At 56.9% G+C, this 14,673-nt stretch overlaps 2 protein-coding genes across 2 annotated transcripts in view; one reads left to right on the top strand and one right to left on the bottom strand.

The window, feature by feature from the left end:
• Window positions 1-44: 44 nt before the first annotated feature.
• Window positions 45-7,945, top strand: NTHL1 (nth like DNA glycosylase 1). Its single transcript, XM_054271066.1, has 6 exons — window positions 45-99; window positions 1,057-1,280; window positions 3,205-3,375; window positions 4,006-4,165; window positions 6,871-6,976; window positions 7,507-7,945. Exons 1-6 carry the CDS (start codon window positions 45-47, stop codon window positions 7,628-7,630), a joined length of 840 nt encoding a protein of 279 aa, XP_054127041.1. The 3' UTR covers window positions 7,631-7,945.
• Window positions 7,946-10,556: 2,611 nt separating this feature from the next.
• NHERF2 (NHERF family PDZ scaffold protein 2) overlaps window positions 10,557-14,673 on the bottom strand; it is a 31,731-nt gene continuing 27,614 nt past the window's right edge. The window contains exons 5-7 of the mRNA XM_054271059.1: window positions 13,096-13,139; window positions 12,617-12,679; window positions 10,557-11,175 (exon numbers count right to left, since the gene is read on the bottom strand). Of these exons, the coding sequence (XP_054127034.1) occupies window positions 11,017-11,175; window positions 12,617-12,679; window positions 13,096-13,139 (266 nt within the window). The 3' untranslated portion in view covers window positions 10,557-11,016. The remainder of the gene's footprint in view (window positions 11,176-12,616; window positions 12,680-13,095; window positions 13,140-14,673) is intronic.

The following is a 14,673-nucleotide window of genomic DNA, read 5'->3' as shown; positions in this document are numbered from 1 at the left end:
GGCGGCCCCGGTGCGCCCCGGGCCCGGTAGTTCGCGGGGCCGCCATGAGCGCGGCCCGGCCCGGCCTGCGGCGGCTGCGCTCGGCCGGGGGCGGCGGGGGTACGGGCAGGGGACGGGGTGCGGGACAGGGCACGGGCAGGGGATGGGGTAGGGGCCTGGGAATGGGGTACGGGCAGGGGATGGGGTGCAAGACAGGGTACAGGACAGGGGAACTGGGGGTACGGGACAGGAGATCGGGGTACGGGACTGGGAATGGGGTATGGGAGAGGGGATGGGGTATGGACAGGGGATGGGGGTATGGATAGGGTTTGAGTGTACAGGCAGGGATTGGGGTATTGGATTGGGAATGGGGTACCGGAGAGGGAATGCGGTACCGGAGAGGGGATGGGGTACGGGACTCAGAATGGGGTACGGAAAAGGGATGGGGTACAGGCAGGGGATGGGGTGCAGAACAGTGTATGGGATGTACGGACAGAGGATCAAGGTATGGGCAGGGGATGGGGTACTGTTAGGGGATGGGGGTCTGGGTCAGAGGATGAGGATACAGGATGAGATGGAGAGTATGAAGGAGGGATCATGGCTTCCTGGGGTACGGGAAGAGGAGATTGAGGTCGTGGGGCGTGCAGGAGAGGGGAATTGCTGGTACGAGAAGGGGGAATCGGGGTGTGCTGGGCACGGGGAGCGGCTGGGGCTGCACCAGGCCCCGGCATGGCTGGGGACAGGGGCTGGGTGTCCTTGTCATGCCCCGCTCTGAGCGAGCAATGTGGCTGTCCCGGGGTTGGGGATGCACCTCCAGCAGTTTGGGACACTGTCCCCATGGTGTGACATGTGACCCCACTGTTGTCACCTGTTGCCACTTGTCTCACAGGTCCTTCTGCCCTCCCTCGCCCCTGCTGGCTCTGCTTGGGGCCGGGGGATGCTCAGTGTTTGGGTTGGGACTCAGGGCAGGGAACTCACCCTGGTCAGGGTCCCCTGGGCGGCTGGTGGCACATGGGGCTGTCACCGAGCTCTGTGCAGGCAGCTCTCCTGAACCTGGAGTCTCTGCCATCCATGCAGGCAGCCAGCTCCAGCGCACGCCCGCGGTGCCGAGGCAGAGCAGGAGGAGGAAGAGCGTGGCCATTGCCTATGAAGCAGGGCAGGGCGAGGGCGCCGAGCCGCGCTGGGAGCCGCCGCGCTGGCGGGAGCAGCTGCAGCGCATCCGCCAGATGAGGAGCGGCAGGGATGCTCCCGTGGATGAGATGGGAGTGCACAGGTGCTACGACACCAGCGCGCCTCCAGAGGTAACCCTGGCATTCCATGGGGGCAGCATTCCCACAGGGAGCAGCATCCACAGGGAACAGCATTCCCACAGGGAGCAGCATCCACAGGGAACAGCATCCACAGGGAACAGCATTCCCACAGGGAGCAGCATCCACAGGGAACAGCATCCACAGGGAACAGCATTCCCACAGGGAGCAGCATCCACAGGGAACAGCATCCACAGGGAACAGCATTCCCACAGGGAGCAGCATCCACGGGTGACAGCAATCCCATAGGGAGCAGCATTCCCACAGGGAACAGCATTCCCATAGGGAACAGCATCCACGGGTAATGGCATTCCCACAGGGATCAGCATTCCCACAGGGAACAGCATCCACGGGTGACAACATTCCCACAGGGAACAGCATCCACAGAGAACAGCATTCATGGGTGACAGCATTCCCACAGGTGACAACATTCCCACAGGGAACAGCATCCACGGGTAACAGCATCCCTGGGTGACAGCTCTGGCAGGCACAGGAGAACCCAGCCTCCCTCGTCCTCCTGCTGCCCCTGGATCTGTCCCACTTGGGATGTTTCCAGGACAGAAACGGGATCAGGATCAGGGCTGGGATTGGTCCCAGAGGATGTGATGGATGTGAGGGGCAGTGCTGCTTTATGGAGCAGGTTGGCAGGGCGTGAAGCCATGTTCGTTTTTCCCTAAAAATCTCTGTAGGAGTTCAGGGAAGGTATCCAGCAAGGTGGCTGTGGAATGCAGAGGAATGTGTGGGGCAGGCTTGGAGGGGCAGTGGGAGGCACTGGAGTGGGAATGTGGGGATCACAGGACCCCAGAATTGATCGGGTTGGAAGTGGCTTTGGAGACTGACTAATCCAACCCCACAGACCTGGAGCCTCTGGAGTGGGAACGTGGGGATCATCCAGAGGGGCGGTGGGACGTGCTGGGCTCTGAGGGAGGGCTCTGGAGGACACAGCTGGACAGCCCTGGCACAGGGAATGCTGCCCTTGCTGCTCCCTGGGCAGAAGGATGAGCTGTGACCCCGGAGCCAGGCAGCATCACACGCTCTCGGCCGCGTGGGCTGGCAGCTGTGGGACCACATGGAAATAGCTTCTCTTCCCTGGGGAAGCTGCCTTGCTGCTTCCAAGAAAAAGTGGATGTTGTAACCCTCAGCTCCTCACACCATTTCTCTGTACCCTGAGATTATCCTGCTTCCATGCATGCAGGGATTTTTCCTGGTGCACCTGGTTTTGCAAACTTTGCAGGAGAGCTGGAGGGAGGATTGTGTCCCACGTTGTCCAGGGTCATTGTGGGTTAGTTGCATCATCCTCCTCACTCTGGTGGGATGGAATCACATCTGGGAAGAAAGACTTGGGAAATAGGAGGTGATGGCCTGGCTTAACCCTGCATGGCAGCAGCAGAGGAATTCCTGGGATTTGTCTTCCTTCTCCCAGTCTCTCATCCCAGTTGTTCAGATTTGGTTCCCTGGGAGTTCACTGGAGCCAGATACCAGTTCCTACTGAAGGCTAGTGGGAAAGGACTGGGATTTTCAAAAGCTGCTTAGAGCAGACATTGCATGAAAAATCATTGGCTGTTTGTGCCTGTGCATCCTGTGGCTCTCCTGGGAATGCCATCCTCAGGAAAAGCTTTCTCCAGCCCTTTGTGGCTCAGCACTGATGTCTTTGGAGTGAGATCCCAGCAGGCAGAGCTGCTCCCTGCCCTCTCGCAGGAGCTGACAGCTGAGCTTGAGGGGTTTCCTTGTCTCCATTTATTGTGTGGTGGAATTAGAAGGTTATGGATTATTCCTGTTGGTTATGGGTTATTCCTGTTGCAGCCTTCCAGTCTCTTGGAGGCAGATAGGGCTGAAGGGTGGGAGCACACCCTGCCCTGGGGGTGGTGCAGAGCTGCTGGATGCCCCCAGGGTATCTCAGTGTCCCCTGTGTCCCCAGGTGAGGCGGTACCAGGTGCTGCTGGCCCTGATGCTGTCCAGCCAGACCAAGGACCAGGTGACGAGCGCTGCCATGCTGCGCCTGCGCCGGCGCGGCCTCACCGTGGACAGCGTGCTGCAGATGGATGAGGAGAGCCTGGGCCACATCATCTACCCCGTGGGCTTCTGGAGGGTCAGTGCTGGTCTGATCTTTTAGGGTTTTCTAAGCTTTTTGATGGTTACATTCTTGTAAGGAACTTTCTTACACATTTCATTTAAATAATGTATTGTTTTCTATTTTTTTATGGAAGAAATTTGATGGATTGTTGATTTGTCTAGTGTCATTGGAGAGGTGGCACTGTCACCCTCCAATCCACCATCACTTTTAAAAATCTATAAATGTTAGAGTCAAAAATTGAAAAGTCTCTTTTTGCCTTGGAAAGAGCAGTGTGTCCACATTGTATTATTTCATGTCCTGTAGTGACAGGTGAGTGCAGCATTGCCACATGGACACAGGAACTCCTGTGCCCTCCTCTCTCCCCTGGTGTCAGGCTAGAAGCTGGATTTTACGCCAGTTTTGGCACTTTGTATTGCCAGCAGGATGGGATTGTTGGCCGCAGGGCCTGTGCAGGAGGAGGTTGGAGCTCCCCAGCTCTCAGCATTTTCATTTCATGTAGAAGTGGAGGCTCTTTCTCCTGCACCGCTCCCATGTGTGGCCTCGCCTGTAACACACGCTCAGGAATGGTTGCTTTCCTGGGCTGTGTGTTTGTTTCCCTGTGTTGCAGGGCAGCTTGGACTGTGTGCTTTCCCCTTGGCTTTGCAGAACAAGGTGAAGTACATCAAGCAGACCACGGCCATCCTGAAGCAGAAATACGGAGGGGACATCCCGAGCACTGTGGAGGAGCTGGTGCAGCTGCCAGGAGTTGGGCCCAAAATGGCCCATCTGGCCATGCACATAGCCTGGGACAGCGTGGCTGGGATAGGTAACCTGTGCTTCTCCCATCCCTCTCCTAAACCCAGCCCATCCCCAGGCAGAGGGGCAGCAGTGCAGCCCCAGCAGCCTGCTAACACCCCTTTGGTCCAGTATCTGGCTAAGGGAGTGATGTGACACTCAGCACTCACCCAGGGAGCTGCAGGATGTGAGCAGCTGCTGTTCCTCCCCAAATCTGATAACAGACATCCCCAAGGGAAGTCACAGCCCTGGGGAGCTGGTGCCAGATGGGGCTGGAGGTCCTGGGGTCCTGCAGGTCCTGCCCTGGGGCCCCTGGGGACAGAGGAGTGTTCCAGAAGGATGGGAGAGCCCTGGGAAAGGCAGGAGCAGCGGGTGGGCGGGAGCTGGAGCCTGCAGCCCCAATGGTGACCATCAGCTGGACAGGCCGTGGCCCCTGCCCTGCATCCAGCAGCCCTTGGGGTCTGTTGTTCCCCTGCTGTGGGGGAGGGAAGTCCAGAGGCAGCCAAAGCAGCCAAGTGCTTTCCAAATAATTGTGTGCTCGGGTTTGATTTGGGAGGCAAGGCTCAGTCTTCCTGTTTACAGCAATTTCCTGGGTTTTGCCCAATTAGCCCCAGAGACAGGTTTATCACCGCTGATCTAACAATAATACACTTTGCATGCAGAGCTTTTGAGCTCAAAGCACATTATAAACACTGCTTTAAGCCTCCCAAGCCCTCTCTGCTGGTGGGTATTATGAAATGTGTTTTCCGTGCGGGCAGAGGAAGGGGCAGAGAGCACAGTTTGCGTAACTCAGCTGAAACTCGGGGAGGATGGGAACGTGCAGAGGGAGCGGGGGCCAGGCCTGTGCCTGCTCCATGGGGCTGGGGAGCCTTGGGAGAGGCTGTGTGAGCCTGGGGAGGGACAGACAGACACCCACCCCAAATGCTTTTGGCTGCAGGCCTGGGAAGAAAATGTTTGTCCTTGGAGTGAGGCTCCCCTGCCCTGTGCTCTGTCCCAGCTGGGTGCTCTGCTGCCCCAGGGGCTGCCTGGGGGCTGTGACAGACACCTGGGCTCTGCTCTGTGCCCTTGTCCTGGGGCTGTGACAGACACCTGGGCTCTGCTCTGTCCCCTTGTCCTGGGGCTGTGACAGAGCTGGGGCTCTGCTCTGTCCCCTTGTCCTGGGGCTGTGACAGACACCTGGGGCTCTGCTCTGTGCCCTTGTCCTGGGGCTGTGACAGACACCTGGGCTCTGCTCTGTGCCCTTGTCCTGGGGCTGTGACAGACACCTGGGCTCTGCTCTGTGCCCTTGTCCTGGGGCTGTGACAGACACCTGGGCTCTGCTCTGTCCCCTTGTCCTGGGGGCTGTGACAGACACCTGGGGCTCTGCTCTGTGCCCTTGTCCTGGGGCTGTGACAGACACCTGGGGCTCTGCTCTGTCCCCTTGTCCTGGGGCTGTGACAGACACCTGGGCTCTGCTCTGTGCCCTTGTCCTGGGGCTGTGACAGACACCTGGGGCTCTGCTCTGTCCCCTTGTCCTGGGGCTGTGACAGACACCTGGGCTCTGCTCTGTGCCCTTGTCCTGGGGCTGTGACAGACACCTGGGCTCTGCTCTGTGCCCTTGTCCTGGGGCTGTGACAGAGCTGGGGCTCTGCTCTGTGCCCTTGTCCTGGGGCTGTGACAGACACCTGGGCTCTGCTCTGTGCCCTTGTCCTGGGGCTGTGACAGAGCTGGGGCTCTACTCTGTCCCCTTGTCCTGGGGCTGTGACAGAGCTGGGGCTCTGCTCTGTGCCCTTGTCCTGGGGCTGTGACAGACACCTGGGCTCTGCTCTGTGCCCTTGTCCTGGGGCTGTGACAGACACCTGGGCTCTGCTCTGTCCCCTTGTCCTGGGGGCTGTGACAGACACCTGGGGCTCTGCTCTGTGCCCTTGTCCTGGGGCTGTGACAGACACCTGGGGCTCTGCTCTGTCCCCTTGTCCTGGGGCTGTGACAGACACCTGGGCTCTGCTCTGTGCCCTTGTCCTGGGGCTGTGACAGACACCTGGGCTCTGCTCTGTGCCCTTGTCCTGGGGCTGTGACAGACACCTGGGCTCTGCTCTGTCCCCTTGTCCTGGGGCTGTGACAGACACCTGGGCTCTGCTCTGTGCCCTTGTCCTGGGGCTGTGACAGAGCTGGGGCTCTGCTCTGTGCCCTTGTCCTGGGGCTGTGACAGACACCTGGGGCTCTGCTCTGTGCCCTTGTCCTGGGGCTGTGACAGACACCTGGGCTCTGCTCTGTGCCCTTGTCCTGGGGCTGTGACAGACACCTGGGGCTCTGCTCTGTCCCCTTGTCCTGGGGCTGTGACAGACACCTGGGCTCTGCTCTGTGCCCTTGTCCTGGGGCTGTGACAGACACCTGGGGCTCTGCTCTGTCCCCTTGTCCTGGGGCTGTGACAGACACCTGGGCTCTGCTCTGTGCCCTTGTCCTGGGGCTGTGACAGACACCTGGGCTCTGCTCTGTGCCCTTGTCCTGGGGCTGTGACAGAGCTGGGGCTCTGCTCTGTGCCCTTGTCCTGGGGCTGTGACAGAGCTGGGGCTCTACTCTGTCCCCTTGTCCTGGGGCTGTGACAGAGCTGGGGCTCTGCTCTGTGCCCTTGTCCTGGGGCTGTGACAGACACCTGGGCTCTGCTCTGTGCCCTTGTCCTGGGGCTGTGACAGACACCTGGGCTCTGCTCTGTCTCTCTGTGCCTGCCCCAGCTGAACTCTGGCTCTCCCTCCCCAGCTGTGGACACCCACGTGCACAGGATCTCCAACAGGCTCCAGTGGGTGAAGAAGGAGACCAAGAGCCCCGAGCAGACTCGGGTGGCACTGGAGGAGTGGCTGCCCAGGTGAGGCCCTGTGTCTGCACTCAGCCCTGCTTGGGGCTGCATTTTGGCTCCTTGCTCCTTTCAGGCTCGCAGTGTTTCCCCTCTGCCCAAGCCACAGCAGCAATATCTCACCTGTGTGGAGGCTCTGTTGTTATCAGGTGGATCAGTCACCACCATTGCAGCTCCTGACCCCTGATTTTTGCCTGCCAGGTTTACCATGACCCAGGCCAGGTGTTGGTCCTTGCTGAGCCCAGTGGCCAGAGCAGCAGGGCTGGATCCTGGCCTCACTGGTGGTTGTTGTTCAGTATCAAACACGGCTGGCACAGAGGGGCATCCCCACACCTGGCACGTGCCTGAGCACAGGCACTGCTCCCCCCAGCCCAGCAGGACCAGGAAGGGTTGGGAGGGCTGTTCCAGCAGGGATCTAGCAGGGCTGGCAGGGCTGGGACTCACCTCCAGGAAGGGGAAAGAAAGGGACCCCATTAACACCACAGGCTGTTCTCACCCTTCCAAGCTGCATGGCAACGGTGCTGTTTGTCTCCTCACTGCAGGGACCTCTGGAAGGAGATCAACTGGCTCCTCGTGGGCTTTGGGCAGCAGACCTGCCTGCCTGTGAGCCCTCGCTGCAGCCAGTGCCTCAACCAAGACATCTGCCCTGCTGCCAGGAGACCCTGAGGGACCATCCAGCCTTGGCAGAGCCACAGAGCTGCTCGGGCCTGGCACAGGGCTGGCAGTGTGGCCGCAGGGACAGGAGCCTGCTCAGCAGCTCCAGGAACAGCCACCGGCCACGGCTCAGCTCTGCAGAGGAAAAAGGGGCTTGGAGAGGCAGCAATCCTGCTGGGACAGAGCTGCAGGCTCCAGCCTGGCTGAATGGCTGAGCACAGCCCAGCTGTGCCACTCTGAGTCACTGCAGGGAAAAGCTTTGTCCTCAGGGAGCTGCTGCTGCTGCTTGTAAATACTGCTTAATAAAGGTGGTGAGGGCTTTTTGCACCCACGAGGTCTGCTGGCATTTGTGTGGCACTGGCTGAGGGGAGGAGAACGTGGGTGACCTGAGCAGGGCTGAACCATGGCAACCCTGCCAGGCTGAGAGCAGGCAGCACAACCTGCCCAGCCCTGCCACAGAACCGACCACAGGACAGGAGCTGGGCCAGGGGACATCCAGGGTGCACAGCAGCAGGAATTCCTTGGTGGGAAAGGTTGTTAAGCACTGGGAGGGCTGCACAGGAGGGTGGTGGTGGAGCTCCCATCCCTGGAGGTGTCCAGGGAAGGCCTGGATGTGGCACTCAGAGCTCTGGGGATGGGGAATAGGTGGGGATGGGGACGAGGTAGGGATGGGGACAAGGTAGGGAATGGGGCACAGGTTGGACTTGATGATCCTGGAGATCTCTTCCAGCCTTGGTGATCCCGAGGTGCAGCTGGAGCCTTCCCAAGGCAGGAGCAGAGGAGTCCCTGCTGGATGAGCCATCCCTGGCTGCTGGGTGATGCACAGCATCACCAGTGCCACTCTGTGTGCCACAAGGGTCACACAGCCACGGGAGCCGGGCTGTGTCCCCAGGAGCTGGCAGGGACAGCACCACCCCTGCGTTTTGTTCTTCAAAGAAAGGGCAGTGCTGACTTCATTGTGGAGCTTCAAAGGGCAATTCCAGCTCCTCTCCGAAGAGGAAGCAAAGTTTACAATGTGCTGGAGGGCTGCAGTTCCGCCCAGGGCTCCCTGAGCAGCTGAGGAAGGAGCAGATAAGTGCTGGGTACATGGCAAACCAAGTTTATTACTGACATTACAGTGTACATACGGGTTTGCAATGCTGCTGCCAGCCTTAGACTTTATTGATTTTTCTTTTCCAAGTTAAATGTACAGGAACTGAATAATTACTACTGAGCTACAACAAGATGTCAGGAATGCAGTAATGCTTCAACCAGGAGCAGTTTCCTTGCACTGACAGATTAAGATTTGCAATCTTACCAACACGGATTTGCACGCCTGATTTCTTTTGATCTACATTCAACACTACACAAGGTTTGTTTTTTTTCCTTTCTCCCCTCAAGTCCAGCAGTCTGGGCTGAGGAATGGGGCGTTGACACCAGGTCTGTGCTCTCTGATGGGCACCAGGGTGTCCTGGGGCTGCCCTGCCCTGCACAGCCCGGGCACTGCCGGGGTTTGGCAATGTGGGCACAGCATGGGAAAGAGGGGCTCCTTCCAAACATCACCCAGACAGAGAAAACAGTATTTTGGGGGTCAAAAAGAGAGCAGGTAGCTTGAAGTGGGATGGGAAGAGGTGTCTGGCTAATGGCAGAGCCCCGAGGGGAGGCAGCCTCTCCACATCCCCATCACCCCCATGTCCTGTCTCATCACCCGCAGCCAAACCTGCACCAGCTCCTCTCCAAAGCCGTTATTTCCAACCTGTTCAGCCCATCGACAATCCTCAAAGATCACTTTCATAAAGAGAACTCATCTCCTTTCCCCCTGAGGCTCTCCACGCTCTCCTGCCAGCAGCACAAGGCCAGGGGCACCAGCTGCTGCCCAGGGCAGCCCAACACCCTGTGCTGAGCCCCAGCCCCTGCCGAGGAGAGCAGAGCATGGCATAAGGCACCTTTAGCTCCACAATCTGGGGATTCCTTGGGAAATCCGTGCAGAGCCGTTCCCACACCCGCAGCACGCTGCCCAGCCAGGGGCTCCATCCCAGAGGGGCTGAGTGAGGCAGGGCGCAGCTCTGCGCTCACCCCTCATCCACTGATCACTGATCCCAGCTGGGAACAGGGGCTCTGTGCCCCCAGCCCCTCCCCAGAGCAGGGCTGGGGTCCTGCAGGGGCAGGGGAGCAGTGGGGCAGCCCCAGCCCTGTAACCCAGCTCTGCTCCCTCAGCTCAGCTGGGCCACCTTCACCCACACACCCAGAGGGAACAATAAAGAGATTAAAGGACTCATCTGTAGTGCTTTAGATACACTCTGAATGGCCAGAGCGGGTTTGGAGGAGGCCAGGGGTGCTGCCCACGCCATCACAGCAGGGCCTGCTGCACCTGCAGCCCCAGGGACACCCAGGGCTCTGGAGGATTCCTTTGGGGGATTCCTTTGGGGGATTCCTTTGGAGGGTGTCCTTTGGAGGGTGTCCTTTGGAGGGTGTCCTTCCCACGGTGACACTGCCAGGCTGGGGACACCAACCCAGCTGCATCCCTGGGGTCTCTCCTGGCAGCAGATGTGGGCTCAGCCCCACTGCCAGGCCTGTCCAGACGGGTTTGTAGCATCTCGTGGTTCTCATCTTGGTGCTCCGTGGGGCAGGACTGGCCCTGCTGCTCCTGCCACATCCACAGCTGCATTGGGGGAGAGCTGTGTTCTCAGGGCTTGGGGTTTGCTTTTAAACCCTCTCCCCTCTGCAGAGCTGCTTGGGGTGAAAATGGGCTTTTAATGGGCTTTACTGCCTGGGCAGGAGCTGCTGCTGAGGGGGAGGCTCCTAAACTAACTGGAAACACATGGACTTCATTAAAAAACAAACAAAAAAACCCAACAAAACAAATGTTTTTGCTTCAACAGCAAAGCCAACGAACAATTTCCAGCCACATCCATTTTCCCATGGTGGGAGCAGCTGACGCTGGGTACAGGGAGCTGGGGAGGGGGTTCCTGGCTCCCCCACCATGAGCCATGAGATGCTTCCACAGGGGCACTGAGCATCCCACGGGGCTCAGCCTGGGACACCCACAAAGCCAAAACACCCCACGTAAAAAGTAAAAAAAAAGAAGTAACAGAAGCCTAAATGCTGCAGGTAAGAAAGAAGAGTTAAAATTCTTCCAGTCCTTTCTCATAGAACAGGGACGGCAGGCAGCCGGAGCCAGGCTCAGAGCAAGCAAGAAAAGGAGCTTTGGTCACATTTTTCTTATGAGAATCGCTGGTGAGTAACAATAATAATAATAATAACAACAATAATAATAATAAAAAATAAAAATAAAAAGGGCTTTAAAATACGCCTTGTAAAAGCAACCAGTGAAGAGCAGAGCACAAAGCATCTCACGTGGACACCGAAGGACAGGCGTAGGCACCTCAGAAAGGTCCGAGCTGGGCGGGAGGGAGGGCTCAGAAATTGCTGAAAATCTCCCGTTTCTTGTTCCAGTCCATCTGCGGCGCTCGCTTCTTCACTCGCTTGGCCCTCACCTTCTCCTTGGCCTCGGCCGCCGTGGGGCTCAGGCTCAGCCCACTCTCCTCAAACGGGTCCTTCTTGTCCGTGTCACCGTCCTGGAAGGGACACGGCTGCCAGCGCTGCCGGGCACTGCAGTGCTCAGGGCCCCTCAGGGCACCAGAGAGGCTGCAAACCCCCAGGATCACCCCATGGCACAGCACTGCAGTGCCCAGGGCCCCTCAGGGCATCACCAAAGATGGAAACCCCTCAGGATCACCAGCTGCGCCCCATGCCATGGCACTGCAGTGCCCAGGGCTCCTCAGGGCACTAAAGAGGCTGAAAACCCCCAGGATCACCAGCTGTGCCCCATGCCAGGGCACTGCAGTGCCCAGGGCTCCTCAGGGCACTAAAGAGGCTGAAAACCCCCAGGATCACCAGCTGCGCCCCATGGCACAGCACTGCAGTGCCCAGAGCCCCTCGGGGCACCAGAGAGGCTGCAAACCCCCAGCATCATCTGCTGTGCCCCATTCCAAAGTGCCCACAGCCCCTCAAAGCATCCCTGGGCTGCAAACCCCCCAGCTGTGCCCCATGCCATGGCACTGCAGTGCCCACAGCCCCTCAGGGCATCCCCAGGCTGCAAACCCCCCAGCTCTTCCCTCATCCTGGGACCCCTGTGAGCACGGTCACACCCAGGGTGGCTCAGGGGACACCCAGGCTGCCCAGAGGACAGGACACAGCCCGGGTCTCCCAGCACACACCATTGCAGCAGGCCATGCATTATTCACAGGGACAGGGGCAGATTGCAGGCGCCTGGCACAGCTGCTGCCCGAGAGGCTCTGGGTGCTCTCAGAGGCCACCTGAGCACCTGGGGCTGGCTCATTGCTGCTGGGCACCTGCAGGGACACTCTGCTCTATTTATAGCAGAACATTGTGCTGAAGATAAATTTCTGAGCACTCTGCAAATCCCCGCTTCTTATTTTAAGAGGAAAAAACCTGCTGAATTATTAACTGAGAATGCCAATCTATGCCTTGTGTTGATTTTTGGTTGCCACTTCACCTTGCCCAACAAGTTTTGCCCCTTTCCAGTGCTGAGCCACATCACAGAAACCCCTTCAGCCCAGCCTGGCAGCAAAAACAACTCCTCCCTTCATTTAAACACTGTGATAAATTCTCTGTGCTCCAAACTAAAAAAAAATAGAAATTAAAAATATTAAATAAAGCCAATTCTGCCTTTTGTCCTGCTAGCAGCTCTTGAGCCTCACAGCTGTGTTCCTCATGGGTTCCCTGCCTTGCTGTGGCTCATCAGTGTAATTAGCTGAGATCCCAAATCCTGCAGACATCCCTTCACCTCCCAAATTATCCAAGCAGGAATCACTGCCAGTTAATCTCCCCAGTGCAAGGGATGAGAGCAAAGCCTGGATTTTGGTTGTTGGGTGGGTACAATGAACCCAGATCTGGGAGATAAACTGGAACCTCCTCACTGCACAGCCCAGTGGGGCAGGATGGAGGGGACACGAGGTGTGCAGGGGACAGGAGATGTTGGTTTGGGCTTTTTACCTCGGATTCCTTCCCAGGGCTCTGCAGGTCGCTGTGAGATGAAGATGTGGATCCCCCGTTCAGCTGGAGGAAAGGAAAATGTCAGTGTGGTGTGAGCCAGGCGGAGCTGGACACAATAAACCCCCAGGGATGGGATGGGATGGAGCCTGCAGGGATGGAGCTGCTGAGGGGTCCCTGCACACAGGGGAGCCCCTGGGACCCCACAGAACCCCCCAGCCCCAGCAGAACTGGGATACTGCACCTCCTCCTCTCCCCCTGGGACTAAATGGGGCTGGAACTGCCCTGGTTCAAGCCCTGAATTAAAGCTGCAGTGGGCAGTAATTAAAAGCAGGCAGCAATTAAAGCAGGCAGCAATTAAAAGCAGGCAGCAATTAAAGCAGGCAGCAGCAAAGCTGAGCTAAACAAGCCCTGGGGACCTGAGCATCAGCAGGGACAGCCCCTGGTCCCTCCTGCCCTCTCTGGGGCAGGTGAGGACTCACCTGGGTCTGCGCAGATCCATTTGTCATGGGCTGGGGTGGCACACCTGGGCACAGCAAACACACACAGAGCACACAGTGAGCACCCTGAGCAGCAGCACCTGGCACCCACCCACCCTTCCTGCCCTGCCCACCCCCCAGCTCACCCTGCCCCTCCACTCTGGGCTGTTCCCAGCCCACACAGAAGCCTTTGTCCTCTCCCTGTGCCCTTCTAGACCCACATCCCCTGAACTCACTCCACCCTTCTGATCAGAGGAAAACACCTGCCAGGAGGAGGACCAAGTAACCTCCTTCTGGAGCCACCATCCTGCCCTTTTTTCTATTTTTTTTTTTTACCTTTTTTTCCATAAATTCTTTAATCAAAAATCTTAAAAGCCAGCTCAAAAACCTTCATCAAAATCCCCATCGTGGTGCTGCCACAGCAGTGTCTGCCACACAACCCCCTCTCCAGGCACTCTGGAATTTAATTTTTTTTTTTTTTTGCTCACTTCCAATGATTTACTCCAACAATAGCCCACACAATGGCAATTTCATGCATTTAAGCTGCCAGTCACCACGATCAAGTCACTGCCCCAGGCATTACCGTGTCTCTGTCCCAGACTAACAGATGTGTTAATTGGGACAGGATTAATAACTGCATCATGTCAAGCATGGATGCTTTCCCTAGGGACTGACTGGGGGCTGCATCACTGCAGACTGCAGGAATTTCTGGGGCAAAGCAGAAAAATAAAACTAAACCATGATTTTTGAGAGTGTGCTGGTGCAAAAACCTCCGTGTGGCTTTGGGATCCTTAAATATTTTATTGCAGTGAATGCTGGACTCGTGCTTAGAGCAGGATAAGCTCTGAGCAACGAGCATCAGAAGAGTCAGCTCACACAGATGTTTATGTCTCTGGTATCATAAGTAGCTAAATTTTAAATTATTTAAATGAAAAGCTTCAGATGTCAAGGAATAGAAAAGTGGGACTGGACTTCAAACCCAAATTAGCCATATCTGGAAAGGCTTCATCTAAAAGCCACTCCTTTGGTTAAAGGCTGAGGGGCTCAGGGTGAGCTGCAGGGCTTGGGAAGTGTCAGTGTGAGCTCAAAGCAGCTCAGTTCAAGAGGACAACAATAATAATAGTAATAGTAATAGTAATAATAATAATAATAATAATTATAAAATTTATAAAATAATAATTATAAAATAATAAAATATTATAATAAATATTATCTAATAAGTTATTATTATAAACTGATAAAATATTATAATAATAGAATTTATTATTATTATTACTATTACTATTATTATTATTATTTCCTCTCACCCTGCAAACAGCAGAATTTCCCAGAGCCCTTTGTTACCTGGCAGGTGCCAAACTCTGCTCCCTGTGAATGCTGGAGCCCCCAGGCTCCCTCCCCAGTCCCCTGCTGGAACAAGGGCTCCTTTGTGGCAGTGCCAGCAGCCAGCCCTGCTCCTCCTGCAGCATCTGACACCCTGTGGCTCCCCAGCAGTGCCTGACCCATTTCTGGGGACAAATCTGCCCATTGAGCATCCCGGGGCTCAGATAAGGAGCAGCTGTGCTGGGAAACAGAGCTGGG

This window comes from Melozone crissalis, unplaced genomic scaffold (assembly GCF_028551555.1).
Source record: "Melozone crissalis strain CALT ecotype California unplaced genomic scaffold, PUWL_Pcris_2 ptg000012l_1, whole genome shotgun sequence".
In the NCBI taxonomy this organism is placed as follows: domain Eukaryota; kingdom Metazoa; phylum Chordata; class Aves; order Passeriformes; family Passerellidae; genus Melozone; species Melozone crissalis.
The sequence above is the reverse complement of the archived record's forward strand: the minus strand, read 5'-3'. Positions and strand labels throughout refer to the sequence as shown.

Bases quoted from the DNA above. Each gene is read 5' to 3' on its own strand.
- NTHL1 (XM_054271066.1), top strand. From the start codon at position 45: ATGAGCGCGGCCCGGCCCGGCCTGCGGCGGCTGCGCTCGGCCGGGGGC. The intron at 100-1,056 runs GTACGGGCAGGG...CCATCCATGCAG, and splicing joins CTCGGCCGGGGGCGGCGGGG to GCAGCCAGCTCCAGCGCACG. The intron at 3,376-4,005 runs GTCAGTGCTGGT...TTGGCTTTGCAG, and splicing joins ACCCCGTGGGCTTCTGGAGG to AACAAGGTGAAGTACATCAA.